Here is a 15,368-nt window from a genome sequence, read left to right on the forward strand (position 1 = left end):
TTTAGAATTGCTTTCTCAAGGATGATCCCTGAAAAAATTTTAATTTCGTTCTTTCCTATTAGAAATAATAGCATTTTAGGTAGTACTGCATATATTGAAAGCAGTGTGCTATGATTACATTTTCAGGAACAAGAACACAGTTCCCTTTTGGGCCAGATTCAGACCAGATATTTTGCATATTTTAAGATTATGTATATTATGAATCTCAAAACTTTCAGAGACTGCTACAGAATTTTAAGTTGTGGTACTGTAAAATTACCTGTCTTTTTCCTTTTGTTTTTGGCAAGTAGTCTAGGTATTAGAAAGATTTTGAGAAAAATAGTACTATGTCTGTACTAAAAAATATTTAGGTCATCTCTGAGCTGTGTAATTTTGAAATTCAGTCTCGCTGGATTAGGTACCTCATCAGGAAATCAGGACGTTCTTATGTGAACTCTGTGGTCTGTTTGCAAGAGCTACAGGAAATTTAACACTGGAACTAATGGACTCAAATCCAGAAAAAAAAAGAATCCAAATCATTTCACTGTTCAATTATGTAGGTTAAATATTGCTAGATATATCATGTTTACATTTCAAGTATTTTAAATGCTTACCTTCCATTCCACTAAACACCATCCAAAAACCAGAATTTAATTTTTTTATGTTTTTTTAAAAACCTGGAAGCTAATTTTTAGTAACATCAAAAATAGCAAGTTTAAAATTCTTTGAGATTTTTTCCTTAGCAAAATATCTGTTTAAAACATGACAATATCCCTTATATTAAAATTCTACATATTCCTCTTATAAACAATTACAGGTTACTTTGGAATCATTCATTTCTTCTATCCTTCCTCCATAAAGATTGATAAGTCTTGGGTGTACTCTGTAAAGAATATAGTAATACACATGACATTATTTTATCGACCTATCATTCCGTTATCTTTTACACATAAAACCTATTGAATATGGTACATAATATCAAATACAAATCTAATGACAGCCAACAAACATACATTCATTGCAGAGGAGCCAGGTAGAAAAAAATGCAGGGCCTGATAAATCAGCAGTAATTACTGTGAAGCCCAGCTAATTGTACCTATAGAAAGCTCCCATCCAGCAGGCTTCTCAGGGAGCCCTTGCACACTTCTACTGCCTGAGTCAGAATACTGACCAATCATGAGTCTGCATGTTCCCAAGCCTGTTTATAACTAGTTGCCCTTGTTAATAAATAATATGTAAAACTGTTCTTGTGTAAAGTATGCTTTGTAAAGACTTTATAAAAGCAAACTGCTAAACACCAAGTGTTTTAGTGTTTGTTGTGAGCAAAAGGAAATTTTAAAAGATTGGGGATTAAATTGTAACCATCTGTTACTGAGACAGCTTCACAAGGTTTAAGATCTTAATTCATTTTAAAAACTTCAGAATGGAAATTGTGGATACACATTGTCTGTATATTTTATGAAGAACTGTAATTCAGAACGCCAATGTAGAGACTCATAAGTGGTTCTATGTAACAACTGGTGAGTAAATACAAAGTTATACTTTATCAAAATTATACATTCATCTTTTTATGCTTCCCTGATTTACCAGTTTAAAAAAATTAGCCAACCATCTGTTTTGATAGTTATAATAAGGTGGCTTCCACTATAAGTTTTGTGTCTACCGGTAGATATATAAGGTGGTGAAATAATTAGACTTACCTAACATGAACCTCAGATGCAACTTCCATTAAATCACCGTCTACATTCCAAGGGAAACTGTTTCCTGAAGTAGTTTCATATGGTCCATCCTCTTCCTCTGGATTGTGTCCACTGATGTTACTCCTTGGGTGAACTTTTACTTCTTCAACAGTGTAAGTTTCAACAAATGGAAAATTGAACTAAAAAAAACAAAAGAAATAAATGCAAGTAATCTCAGTAATTGCTTTATCCCTAACAGTAATGCAAATTAGGAAAGTTCACTCTGATCTCACTTGCTAGTAAATATCAATGTGCACACTGATGTTTTTATAGCTTTGAAACTAATTAGTTCCAAATTCTTTGGAAGAAGGAGCCCCTTTTAGATCTAGCTCATTTAGATCTAGCAGCTGAAAAACATGTTTTATGATAAATATTATATGCTATGAAATTGCATACAATAATTTCCAATTAAAGACAAAATCTTTTACACTGGTCTGTTGATATAGAAGATTTATATAATCCGCTGACTTGATTATTGTCAACTAGTTTAGCTGATGTAAAGCAAACACTAGAATAAATTTCACATTTGGGATTTAATTAGGAAGAACTAAATTTATGAATGTGAAAAGAAAAAGTCCATCCAGTATGATTTTTACAGGTATTTGCCTACCTCATCCTCGTTTTGAAGATGGGCACAAGTTGCAAAAAAATTGTGTTTGTTTACTAACCACTAAAGAATGGTGAAAGTAACCTTCAAATTTCAATTTTTTGTATTTGCCTAAGGAAACTATGGTGAAAAATATGTATTCTCTGAAATAACCAAGAAAAGATAAACAATTTTTAGTAGAAATGTACAACTACTCATTTATTTCAGTTTTCAGACAAATGGAATGAGGTTTATTCCAAATATATTATCTCCATGTTTCTCCTCTTCTTTTCCATTAAGACATCGATTAAGACCAGAATTTTAAAAGTGACAGATAACTTATATTTTCCCCATTACCCTTATTTTACATAGGTAGAAAACCAAGGTCCAGCTGTTTTTACGGTTAATACTGAATGAGGCACTGGGTTTCATGGTGGATTATACAGGGTTACCTGATAGCATCAGCTATCCTGAGTACAGAGTTGGCAGGCCCCGAGCAAGGCTCTCTCTGAAGCTGCCCAACAGTCACTCCATAAGAATCTCCATATTGGGTGTAAGACCTTGAGGCTACCCTTCACACTGTGCACTTGTAAAATTTTCAAAAAATTTCATTTGAAAAATAATGCGTTTTAAATGAGTGAGTGATCACTGGCTGTTATGGGTTAAATTATGTTCGAAAAAGATCTCTAGAAGTCCTACCTCTCACTACATGTGAGTGTCACCTCATTTGGAAATAGGGCCTTGGCTGAGGTATCAAGGTAAGATGAGGTTATTATGGTAAGCCCTAATCCAAAATGACTGATGCCCTTATAAGAGAGGAGAATGCCATGTGAAGACACTCAAGGACTTGTGATAGAGCATGATGGAGGATAATGTGAGAAAAAGAATGTGTGTGTGTGTATATGTGTGACTGGGTCACTTTGCTGTATCATAGAAAATTAATAGAAAACTGTAAACCACCTATAATGGAAAAAATAAAAATCATTCTAAAAAATGGAGACTGTGATGCAATTCAGGGTCAGAGACTAAAGCGATGCAGCTGAAGCCAAGGGACATCAGGAAGTGTTGGCCAGCACCAGGAATTCTGTTATCTTACACCATCAGTTTTCCCATGCACACTTGACAAAATGAAGCTCCATCCATCCACCCACACATATTCATTACATACAAAGCCACAGATGTTGTAAGATGGGACTTGAGGAAAGCCAAGAGCTTGATATCACATGTGAGGAAGAGAGGTAAACAAAGTTGTGATACATCTAAGTGCCATGATGATGTAAGCACAGAGAAATGAGAAGAGGCAAACAGGCTCAGGACAGTGGGTGAGCTGTCCTCTTAAGCTGAATCTTAAACTGCACAGAAGAATTAGACTGGAGGCAAAGAAAAGTGCTGGAGAGAGGAAACTTCGTTTTCAAGAGTACAGAGATATGTCATGATCAAGCATAATATGATGTTAATGCACAGGACTGGAATTTGGGCATTTACTTTTCAGAATACATAAGTGCCTATATTGGATTTAAAAACGTAGACATATGTAGTGTGATGGGCTGAACTGTGGTCCCTCTCCCCAATTTATATGCTGCAGTTCTAATTCCCTGTGCCTCAGAATGAAACCACACTTGGAGATAAAGTCTTTGCAAGGGTGATTAAGTTAAGTGAGGTTTTTTAGGGTAGGCCCTAATCCAATATGACTGGCGTTCTTATAAGAGGAGGAAACTGGAACACACACAGAGACCCCGGGAATATACATGCAAAGAGAAAAGACCAAATGAGGACATAGCCAGAGGCAGCCATCTGTAAGCTGAGCAGAGAGGCCTTGGGAGAAACCAAACCTACCAAATCTGTCTCAGACTTCTAGCTTCCATAACTGTGAAAAAAAAAATTCTATTGCTTAAGCCACCAAGTTTGTGGTATTTGTTATGCCAATCCTAGAGAACTGACACAATGACCAAAACAGGAAATCTGGTGGAGGATGGCAAGAGGTAAGGCTCTAACACAGGCAAGGGCTAGACTACAAAGGACCAGATGCATTCCACACTGAGGAAATTAGATGTTGCCTTGATAACAATGAGAAAGACTTGAAAAATTAAGAAGATTGATTAGGTATGTGTTTTAGGAAAATCCCTCCAGAAGGAAACAGAAACAAGACCAGAAAAAAGGAAGACCAGGAGATGGCTACTGTAAGCAAGAAGGGAATAGGGTTTGAATTAACTGGTAGACTAGGTGTGAAGAATGAGGGAGGGAGAGGGCTCCAGAGTAACTCCAGGATGGGTAAAGAGTGACACCATTGCTCTGTGTAGGGAAGCACAGAAGGAACATCATCAGGGGAAAAGGTGACAAGATAAGCAGTGGACATGCTGGACTCAAGATCTCTGTGGGCACACAGGAAAGCACAGTGGTCTTGCAGAGAAGACAGAGCCTTTGGTAGTGTGCAAAGTTCAGAGAGTGGTTCAAGCCATGGGAGGCAATGAGATCACCCAGGGAAAGGTATCATGAGAAGATAAAGCTGCAAACAAATCCCTGGGGAAGCACTAACATTTAAGGGTTCTAAACCCTCTACTAAAAAAATGATGGTCAAAGAGAATGCAGAAATGTATGAATAGAGAAAGCAAAGACCAGCTAAGGATGGAACTGAAAGGACTTGAAGGGTAACTTTTACCTTCCATCCATTTTACACAGAGATGGGGAAGGCAAGATGAGTCACCTACAAATGATGGTTTTCAGTATGTTCTACAGTTGTTCATATATATGAACATTCAGTTCAACCTGGTAAAGATGATGGGGAGACCTAGATTGTTGCTCTTCTTAGGCTGCAGTGCTGCATTTCCCTCTGGGTACCAGAACTGCTCTTTAGACATTAGATTATATCATCATACATTTAGCTGGTCTTTACAGTATTACATAATGTATTTAACTTTACATTTTTAACATGTCATCATGAAGGACACAGACACATGTATTTGTGTATACATATGTCTATAATTTTTTAACAAACATATCTAATATTGCTTGAAAGTAGTCACTTTGAGAATCAATCCAATTATTTTAATATACAAAATTATACAAAACGTTTTAAAATTTCTTTGCAAAAAATTACAGAGTAATAGCATGGACTTGAATTATGGAAAGACCTAAGTCAATCAGTTAAGCCTGATGAACCACACACAAACACAAATACACACACACACACACACAAACATAGAGGTAATAGCTTTGTTTTTTGGGTTTTTTTTAAACAAAAAGCAAGATATGACTGGTTGAGCATATGAAAAAAAATGTTATATCTTGCATAACCTGGTCTCCTTTTGAAAAAAACAATTATTTTCCCAAGATATTCATGTCTTTGTCTTGCTTTTTATAGTAAGCAGCTATTTTTAAAATCAGAAGAAAGCTATTTTCATATTGAAAAAAAAAAGATATTTATAAAAATTACCTAAGATATTTGCCCCTTTAAGCAATTCCAAAAGAGAATTTCCCTAAATAATTTGGGCAAACATACCTCTCTAAAATAAATATACAGCTTCTCAGGGTAAGGGCCTTGAGGTTACTACTCCTTTAAGTTCTCATATTCATTTAATAGAAAAAGATTAGGAAATGTTTATATCAAGGTAATGACATCTCGTGGAACACAGAATTTGGAGCACTTTGTATGTTACCATTTTGTTTCTATTTTCTGATGTAGAAAAAAAAACCACTGTACATGTACTGCTTTCTGATTAAGAAAAATAAAGTTGCAAACAAAACTAATTAACATTTGAAAAGGCACACATTCCTTTAAAAATCAATAAATCACTGTATTACTTAAGCTCACAACCTACATTATTTATGCTTTTATCTATAGGCTCCTTTGAGATTTCTATTTAAGGAACATAGGAGGATATCTACTTCTTTATGTTCTGACTTCCTAAACATTTCATTCAGTTGGTTGATCAATAGAAACTGATCAAATAGTGTTGTAGACAGGAGAGAACTGAGACTTCATGAGGACTGCCTTGAGAAAGTTTAAAGTTACAATGAGGTAAAAACTGAGACCTTTATAATGGATAACTGTGTAAGCACAATACAGCTGCTGGTCACTGGCTGGATTTGCTCTCCTCCCACCACCTGTTCTCCCCCAAATACATCCAGGCACAGTTTTATACCTTTAAGAAGGTATGAGACAACAGGGTTTTACAAGCATACTATGTACTTCAAGACTCATAATTTCAGAAATTCACATATTTCTGGATCAGCTCCCTAATAACTGGCTCAAAATATCTGCCAAAAGAATACGGCTTATAATAGTTACTGCTTCTCTTTAAAATAAATCCCCTAAGTGGAAATATAATTGTATCGATCTCCACAAATTCCACCACACCTTCTAAGTTTAAAATAAAATAATGTCTGATAAAAGTGGTGTATTTGAAAATATATTCCAGGAGTTCCTGTCATGGCTCAGGGAAAAGGAATCTTACTAGCATCTATGAGGATGCAGATTCAATCCCTAGCCTCGGTCAGTGGGTTAGGATCCGGAGTTGCTGTGAACTGTAGTGTAGGTCACAGACGCATCTCTGATCCCGCGTTTCTGTAACCAGCAGCTACAGCTCCAATTCAACCCCCAGCTTGGGAACTTCCATATGCTACAGGTGCAGCCCTAAAAAAAAGAAAAGAAAATATATTCCTACAAACCTGTTCCAATCAATATTAAGCAGGCAGATCTAAACCAAATATTAGGAAAATCCAGAGGTCATAACTTTAGACCAGAGGTTTGCTGCCATAAAATCAAGAAGGCTAAAGATTTCAGATTCCACTACTTTTCATTCTGAAGACCAACCAAGTAACTTTATCCTGAATTTACTTCTCATTTCAATGTAACACTACATGTTCTATTTTCTCTTTGCACACACATACATAAAATGTATGTAACTTCCAACCCATAATTCAAAAATGGCCAATCTATATTAATACTGGTGGATACTTTTCAAAATTTGAAGAAAACATAGAAAAAAAATAAAGATTAATGCATTCAGAAGAAAATAAAGCCTTCTTACAAGGCAGGACTTGTCAGCTCTGCCAGCTTCTCTCTCCCCATGATTAATTGCTTTGCACACAAGTAACACAAATGATTTACTACTGTACCTGATTTTTAACACTTGTATATCTTTTCAGGTGTTTTATAAATTCTGGCCGAGAAGTGTTTCGTGCAATTATAAGAGCCATACTTCCATTATTTAATCTGAAATTAAATATTTGTATTGAACATTAAGAAGTTTCATAGGAGATTGCATCAGAAATTACTCTCTTTTCATTCTTTCTAACACATACAGTTTTACTAGAAGTTTTAAGCATGCTAGATAAATCATCATCACATTAAATTTACCTAAAATTCTTAAATCATACCTTGCTGTGTTATTTTTTAACTGACACGGCCTTTCAAATTAGTTTTATTAAACAGCTGACTTCCTGCTCAGCAAGCTCTGACATTAAGGGCTTTTTAAAAAATGAATCAGCATGAATCCTATTCACATATCAAGACATAATTTGAAATCCAATGTATTTACTTAGGGATTATAAATGTGAAATCATGAATTTTTTTTAAAGATTCTTGTAAAATAGTTAATAAATACAAATGGTTTAACAACTAGTTCAACACTCTTTAAAATCTACAGTGTGGTTTAGATATTTATTTATGGGCAGGTCTAGTGACATAGGAAACCAGATAAATCAAAGTGGCCCTTGGATGGGTGAACTGGAGTGAACAAATGCTACCACACATGTTCAGTTAAATGACTGCACATTTTAATCTTGCATAACCGTTCAGTTCAATCTAAGAGACTGCAAATTTAGAGGTGTGATTTAGTGCAAAAAAGCCACTCACAGATGCGTCTAGTTTCAGAAGGCAGTTTGCAGAAATACGTGCAAATGACTTCTAGGCTCAATTTCAGTGCAAATATAAAGTTATTCCAAGAACAACAACAATGACATAAAAAAGAGCACTTTAAATCACATGGAAGGTCAGGTGAGAGCTGTAAGGGGCTTTGGAGGTTAACCAGTCATTCACTCAATTTATGTAAAAGAAAAAGAAGCCCCCAAGACTAAGTAATTGTTTCAAAGACAGAGAAAAACAAAATGATCACTGGAACCAGAACTCTTAATGCAAGGTTCAGTGTTCCTTTTACCCATCATGCCACCTCTTCCCAACTGGAAATAAATAGTTATGGAACATTTATGTCTTACCTGTCCTTGACTGTTTTGTCAGTTACTTAACTTTTACTGGTAAACATGAGAAGCATTTCATATGTCTACCTTTCAGTACTTAGTAATTGGAACACACGCTAGCTATGTGCCTGGCATTGTTCTAAATATTTTTCATGTATAAATGCATTTTATCTTAGAAAAACTCGAACAGAAAAATATTAGTTCTGATCAGCAATTTGCTCAGAGGTATGTGAAGTAACTAATACTTTCTTGTGAAAAAAATAAAGCTGAAAGCTGAAACTCCTGTACCATTTTCCTGAATTATTCAAAAGACAAATTTATGAATATCTTGGTCACCTGGGCTCACTCCTTTGCAAAACCAGCATGTTTGATTACAATCCACAGAAGAAGGTTTTTTTGTGTTTTTTGTTTTGTTTTGTTTTTTGCTTTTTGGGGCCGCACCTGTGCCATACGGAAGTTCCCAAGCTAGGGATCAAATCAGAGCTGCAGCTGCCAGCCTATGCCACAGCAACATGGGATCCAAGCCACATCTGTGACCTACTCCACAGCTCATGGCAATGCTGGATCCTCGACCCACTGAGCGAGGTCAGGGACTGACTAGTATCCATACTCATGGATACTCGTTGGATTCATTTCCACTGCACCACAATAGGAACTTCCATAATCCACAGAAGAAATCATCCTTCTCTGAAAAGTTCATCAATGCTGATTAAACCCAGAGAGTAAGCAGCAGATGCCAGGCCAGCTGCAAAATGTCTGGAGCAGCTTTTAAGGAGGCATGAGTCCACTGCTCCCAGGAGAGCAAGATCACCTCCTGTGAAGGTCTTTGAGCAAATATGAGGGTCAGAGTTAGCACGAGGTTAGAGCAGCACTGCATCAAGTCCTGGAGACCATGGCCCTAGTCAGCTAGCCAGGTCTTCCCTTTTCATGGGGGCAACTACATTAGGATTTCTGAGGGTATGGGGAGGAGGCAATCAGGCTCCATTTCTAAATCACACAAGCTTCAAAATACTCCTTTCAAGCATCAGCATTGGAGATAATTAGTGAGGACCCTGACATTTGATTTTCAGTTTCTCTTCTTCTCTAACTTTGGGTATTTCCCTCTTTCTTACCTTCATATCAATTGCCAAGGAAAACATTTGAAATTGGTTCCTATGCCAATTGTTAATACTTCTGGTTAAATAATATGTGGGGGAATTGAAACTAATCATGAAATCATGTTATATGACATGAAAATCATAACATGAAAATCATGTTATAAATCATAACATGAAAATCATGTTATAAAGTGCCAGAGTATGTACATAAGCCATTCTTTGATTCCATTTCTGGGGACAATCTAGATGTGATGATACTATACACCATTTAAGACCCCTTCCTCTATGCTCTATAGGAATGTGAGAGAAGTATTTTCAGCCCAATAACGGACAACTACATGAAAAGGATGTGAGAGCAATGGAATACCTGAAGCTTGTGGATAAAATGATACATAAAATATCTCATGAAAATGTGGGCAGTAGTTCATATGCACCACTATTCACACTAAAATAAAATGTTTCCTCTGATTAAAGGCAACACACACACACAATCTTCATGCTATGGATGGTTATATCTGCACTAAAACTGGAAGAAGAAACCCCCTAAGAAACAACAGAATTAAACATAATGTTCTCAGTGACTGCTAAATAAACATAATAAAGCAATCAAAGTTGACATAAAATAACACAATAAAATCATGTCAATAAAACTTCAGTCATACTAAAAATTCTGAGTAACTTTCTGATAATTTTTCCAGTATAACAGTTGTCTAAGCCTACTCTGATGAAAAATCCTTTACAGTTGCTAATATTATACAGTCAAAGAGAGACTACCTCTTGATAATAATCTAGACAGCCAAGAGTTAGCAGGGTATTCTGATAGATAAATTTGGTTTATAGAGAAGTATCAAAGATTCGATAAAAATTCTTACTAACCTGGTATTAGGTGCCAAGCCTCTAGGTGCCACTGAACATAGGCACGGAATTGCCATAATGCTGACATTCAAGAACCGACCCTGGATCATTTGCCACTTATCATTATAGTCTAAAGGCAATGGAAGGGATCAGTTACATTCCCTCACCAGAGCAAAAATATCAATAGAGCCTGGCTCAGTTCCCAAGGAGATAATTTCAGACTCACCAGATTTGGGAGATCCCTCTGCCCTAAGAGAAAACAAAACAAAGAAACAAAAACACATCATACAAAAAAATTAGCATTTATTAATCATGAGAAGATTGGAGAACCCAACATTATATACATTAGACAGTAAGTAAAAATATGTGAACAATTCTGTTACTGCATTATTTGTTGATTCATCAGACAATGGTTTTCAATTTTTTTTTTAAACACTACAGCACTTACTTTGTGTGGCTTTGAATATTATTTTCTTGCCACACCAGAAATTCTCATGAGGGTAGATACTATTGATTATGTTTGTCTGTGTTTAGGCTCATTGTATCCAAAAGTATCTGGTGTACATCAGGCATCCCATAAATAGCAGTTGGATGGATAGATGGATGGATAAGTAGATGTATGTATGTATGGACGGATGGATGGATGAATGGATGATGGGGTGAATAGTTGTTTTGAAGAAAGGTGCCAAATTACATGCCCTAATAGAATCTGTAGGACTCCATGATTCTATATTCTTCACTAATATGAGAGTAAAAACCAAAGATCACAAGTCTAACAAATTATTTATATCAAGCTGTTTTACCCAGCCCAGTTCAGTGAGTTAAAGGATCCAGTGTTGCTGTAGCTGCAGCATAGGTCACAGCTTTGGCTCAGATTCAGTCCCTGGACTGAAAACTTCCACATGCTGCAAGTGTGGCCATTAAAAAACAAAAACGGAAAAAAAAAACTGTTTTATGCTTTTAAAAAAGGTATAGATGCATGTTTTATTCTGAGCTTTTAACTTACCTTTCTTCTAAATCCTGAGAGCTATTAAATGGTAAAAATGATATTTCACAGTCCTCTGGTCTAAAACAAAACAAAATGTGTTATTAGCAGTCATTGACTCTGAGATAAGAAATCATGGATTTAAGAAAAAAAGATTTACTTAAGTTTTGCCAGTGTCTTAATGATAGCAAAATCCATCCGTTGGTTAGGGGACATCCATCGGTATTTCTCTGCCAGGGCCAAAGCTCTTCCACCAAAGCCAAACATGGCTGAGAACCCAAAGCGAATAAACTTGCCAGTGGTGCTAAAGGTGCAGACATCAACCGGTTGTATATGCCCTTGAATATTACATTGAATATTAGTCAGTCAGCAAATACAGTAGAGCCAGTTGTCAAAATGGCAAATATGGTGGAGCATATTTATTTACTTAGAGAAGAAGAAGAAAATGTAAGGCTACTTTCTACCATAATAAATATTTTGCTTTCTCTTCAACTCTCTTTACCTACAACTGCTGCAATTGCCATTTGTAACTTTTTCAGGTATTAAGAGAAGAAACACAAAGCAGTAAAGTTTGTGGCTTACTGCTATTTTAAATAAAACATGGTTAAAGAAGTTGAAGTATGTGTGCGAGGTAAACTCAGATAACAGTAGTTTTGCATTGCATTTATTTGAGCTTATATGCTTTACATCAGTTGAGATAACAAAAGTTCTATTGGAAGTACACTGGCTGAATTTTTTTTCTTGTCCTTTTTTTTTTTTTCCTTTTAATAACTATTCCTAGAGTTTTGGTACAAACAGTATCTTACATATTTAAACATTATGCATGGATTTTCTTGACCTGGCTATTAAATTGTGATCTTGAATATCATTATATTTTTTTCTATCAAAACTATAACAGAACTTCACTTACTTCTCGTTATAACACCTATATTCTGAAAAGATAAGTAGTTCAAATGGTGAAGCTTTGCTGATTTGGTTTTTAGTCAAACATTTCTCAGTTTTGAGAGGCAAAGAAACTTAGACAAGTTTGACAGAAATAAAATAGCCTTCCTTTTATAAATAGAAGCTTCCTTATAAAGCACAAATTCTTTGGAAGAATTCTTACCCATTATAATGTGCAAAGTTGCAGTTACCACGTGAGGGATTCCATGGAGAGAATGTGCCAATACATTAGTAGATCCTGTCAAAGCAATTTTAAAACATGATCAGTGTAGCAAACATTCTAAATTAATCATTTGCTCTTTATAGAGATGTCACCACATACTGTTCAAATGAAAACTTAAATGGAAGTTTATAAGTTCTTATTTACATCATAGGTATACATCAAAGGGTTACTGAATTATTTAAGTAACTTAAAAATTAGGAAACAATTTATGGTATCTACTTGCTCACAGCTTCTTCCTTCATGGATGTCTATTTTCTACCTGAAAAAAAAAATGCCAGCTATATCAAAGTCTGCTCCATCCAACTTTAATGAAAAGGTGTCTAACTTCTTTACGAAAATGAGCACCAACAGCAGAAGGATGGCTCTGGAAAGCAGAGACAAATGCATAAATACATAAATTTTTAAAAAGCCAAATAATAACTAAGAAAAAAGTACAAAAAACACTCTTTGAGTACATTTTAAAGCTCTCAACCCAATGGGTATTGAAAAATGGAATCCTATATGAAGAAAACATTTAAATCCATGATATTGGCCATAGTATTTCTGATTTCTACAATCACTGGGATAATTTAAGATCCACATGGATTTTCCTCAGCAGCATACAGAGAGAGAGAGAGAGAGCTCTCACATCAGGCTCCCATAACATTTGTGTGTGGCTGAGATCTTGGGGTAAAGGCCTGCTTTTGAAGGGGAAAATACCAGCTAGCCCCTGCCCTTCCCCGGAGTTAAAAAGAATTTAAAATTAAGCTACAATTTTTCTTGATTTAAGTCCAGAAACTGCTAAGAGCTGGGCAAGCCTGGATGTATTGTATTCTAGAACTGTCAAGGCAAAGGCTAGTCTCCTGGATTTGCTAATTAGGAACTTCCCTGTGTGGGCATACATAATCCCTTCCATTTGTATCCCTTTGAACTGATGTGTGCTTGGGTTGCTCAGTGAGAGAAGCTAAGGGAACCTGGCTATTTTCAGGAAAGACATTAAAACAATAATCATCATGAGATACTTATCTAAGCATGAATGATTTCCAGACCTCTAGTGATACCCATGCAAAGAAATGTCCACATGAACCTATCTGGTCAACTGGTTTTAACTGATTCTTCAAATGGTAGTTTATGTTCTGACCCTTCTTACTCAGAAGCTTCATTGTCCAGCAGCAGTGGCCACACCTCAGTGTTTATTACAGTTTGAATCTCAGGCCCCACTCCAGACCTAACAAGCCATAGTCCACATTTTGTAAGATTCTCAGTTATGTGTATGGAAAGGCATCCTCCAGAACCTATGGTTCAAGGATCAGCACCTGGGATCATGTTAAAGGAGCAAATTTCTGGGTTTCGCCTCCATCCCATGGAAGAGGCATGTCTGGGAATGGGGCCTGGGAGCCCATGTCTTAGAAAGTTCTCCAGGTGGTTTGCCTGTGTCCTAAAGTCTGAGAACAAGTGGTCCAGAAACTGTTCCTCCGTGGATCTTTACAAGCAGTCAATTATAAAGGCCTTTCCAATTATCCTTTGACCCTCTACAGGCTGCCCTTTGGCCATCTAATTGCTAATTAACCTGTTATGGAGGGTAAGCAAAAACAAACCAATCTATTTTGCTTCCAATCAGATTTATGGTAGAGGTTTTGGAGGAGGCCACATAATTAGAGTGAGATATTTAGGATTATCTATGGATTACAGTATTCCATGAAACACATTCCCTCCATTACCATGGTTAATTAGGAGTATCCATAAAAGCATTGCTCTAGAAAGACTATTAAAAAACATAATGTAATGTTGTCAGGTGCAATAGAGAATGACACATGTCATGACTCAAGAAAATAAAGACCATTTACTTCCTGTGAGTTAGAATGATGCTAAGTATCCCCAAGCACCAATCATTTTAGAATGCTATAAATTGCTTTTTTTTATTTTTATGTCTTCTCAGGCTTTGCAACTTTTAATTCCATTGCACTTGGCAGTGAGGATAGGCCTGACCAGAAGTCAGAAAACCATTTTAGTCATCTTCTACTCTGTTTAACATGTACCTTAATCCCTAAGAACATTTTTTACACTCTAAATTAAAAAGGCAAATTCATGAAGAAAAGTAGAGGCAAAATTATAAAACTATAGATTGCTCCATATTTTTGTCTGAATAATCTAAAAGAGTACAAGTTCCTAAAACCAAATGTGAGCCATCCAAAAAGATATCTACATGCCAGAAGAACATGCTGCTCACATAAATAAAAACGATATAATTTTAGCATTCTCACAAAAGCTATAAATGTTCTACCTCAAGGTAAACATCTTAATTAGCCTGAAAAGTTAGTTTTCTTAACACAACCAGCAACTTTGCTCAGCACCACCTCCCCAAACCTGCTAAAATGTCCTTACTCCCATGAGTAAGGACAGAAGTAGCAGCTCATGTAAAGCATGACTGGTGGAAAAACCAGGCAGAAACTACAGAGGCAAAAAGAAAAAGAGAAAAAAAAAAATTGTCCTTGGAAGTAGAAGCACTTCTACAGAACAATTAACTTAATTAACCAGACATCATGAATATTCATAAGGCCATTAATGTCTCCTACATTCAAACAGATAAATGTGATGTAATGACTTCCTAGTCAAGCATATCTAAAATTCTCATGAAAACTGCACCTACACTTTGGTTCTTTGCCTGAAATATCAGAAATTAACAGTCCCTTGGCAATATTTTATTCTCCTCAAATTAATTGGAAAATGAATTTATGTGAATTCTATAGGAATATATGGCTCTCTGTCATCAGTATGGGGACAG

At 35.9% G+C, this 15,368-nt stretch overlaps 1 protein-coding gene across 3 annotated transcripts in view; it reads right to left on the reverse strand.

Moving 5' to 3' along the window:
- The window catches only part of CERKL (ceramide kinase like), a 130,319-nt gene continuing 115,679 nt past the window's right edge, over nt 729-15,368 (reverse strand). For all 3 annotated transcript variants that reach the window (XM_021075443.1, XM_021075444.1, XM_021075442.1), the window contains 8 exons: nt 12,545-12,619; nt 11,600-11,777; nt 11,461-11,520; nt 10,681-10,703; nt 10,476-10,584; nt 7,423-7,519; nt 1,680-1,858; nt 729-862 (listed from right to left, as the gene is read on the reverse strand). In XM_021075443.1, coding sequence (XP_020931102.1) covers nt 781-862; nt 1,680-1,858; nt 7,423-7,519; nt 10,476-10,584; nt 10,681-10,703; nt 11,461-11,520; nt 11,600-11,777; nt 12,545-12,619 — 803 coding nt within the window. In that variant the 3' untranslated portion in view covers nt 729-780. The remainder of the gene's footprint in view (nt 863-1,679; nt 1,859-7,422; nt 7,520-10,475; nt 10,585-10,680; nt 10,704-11,460; nt 11,521-11,599; nt 11,778-12,544; nt 12,620-15,368) is intronic.

This window comes from Sus scrofa, chromosome 15 (genome assembly GCF_000003025.6).
Source record: "Sus scrofa isolate TJ Tabasco breed Duroc chromosome 15, Sscrofa11.1, whole genome shotgun sequence".
Taxonomy (NCBI): Eukaryota; Metazoa; Chordata; class Mammalia; order Artiodactyla; family Suidae; genus Sus; species Sus scrofa.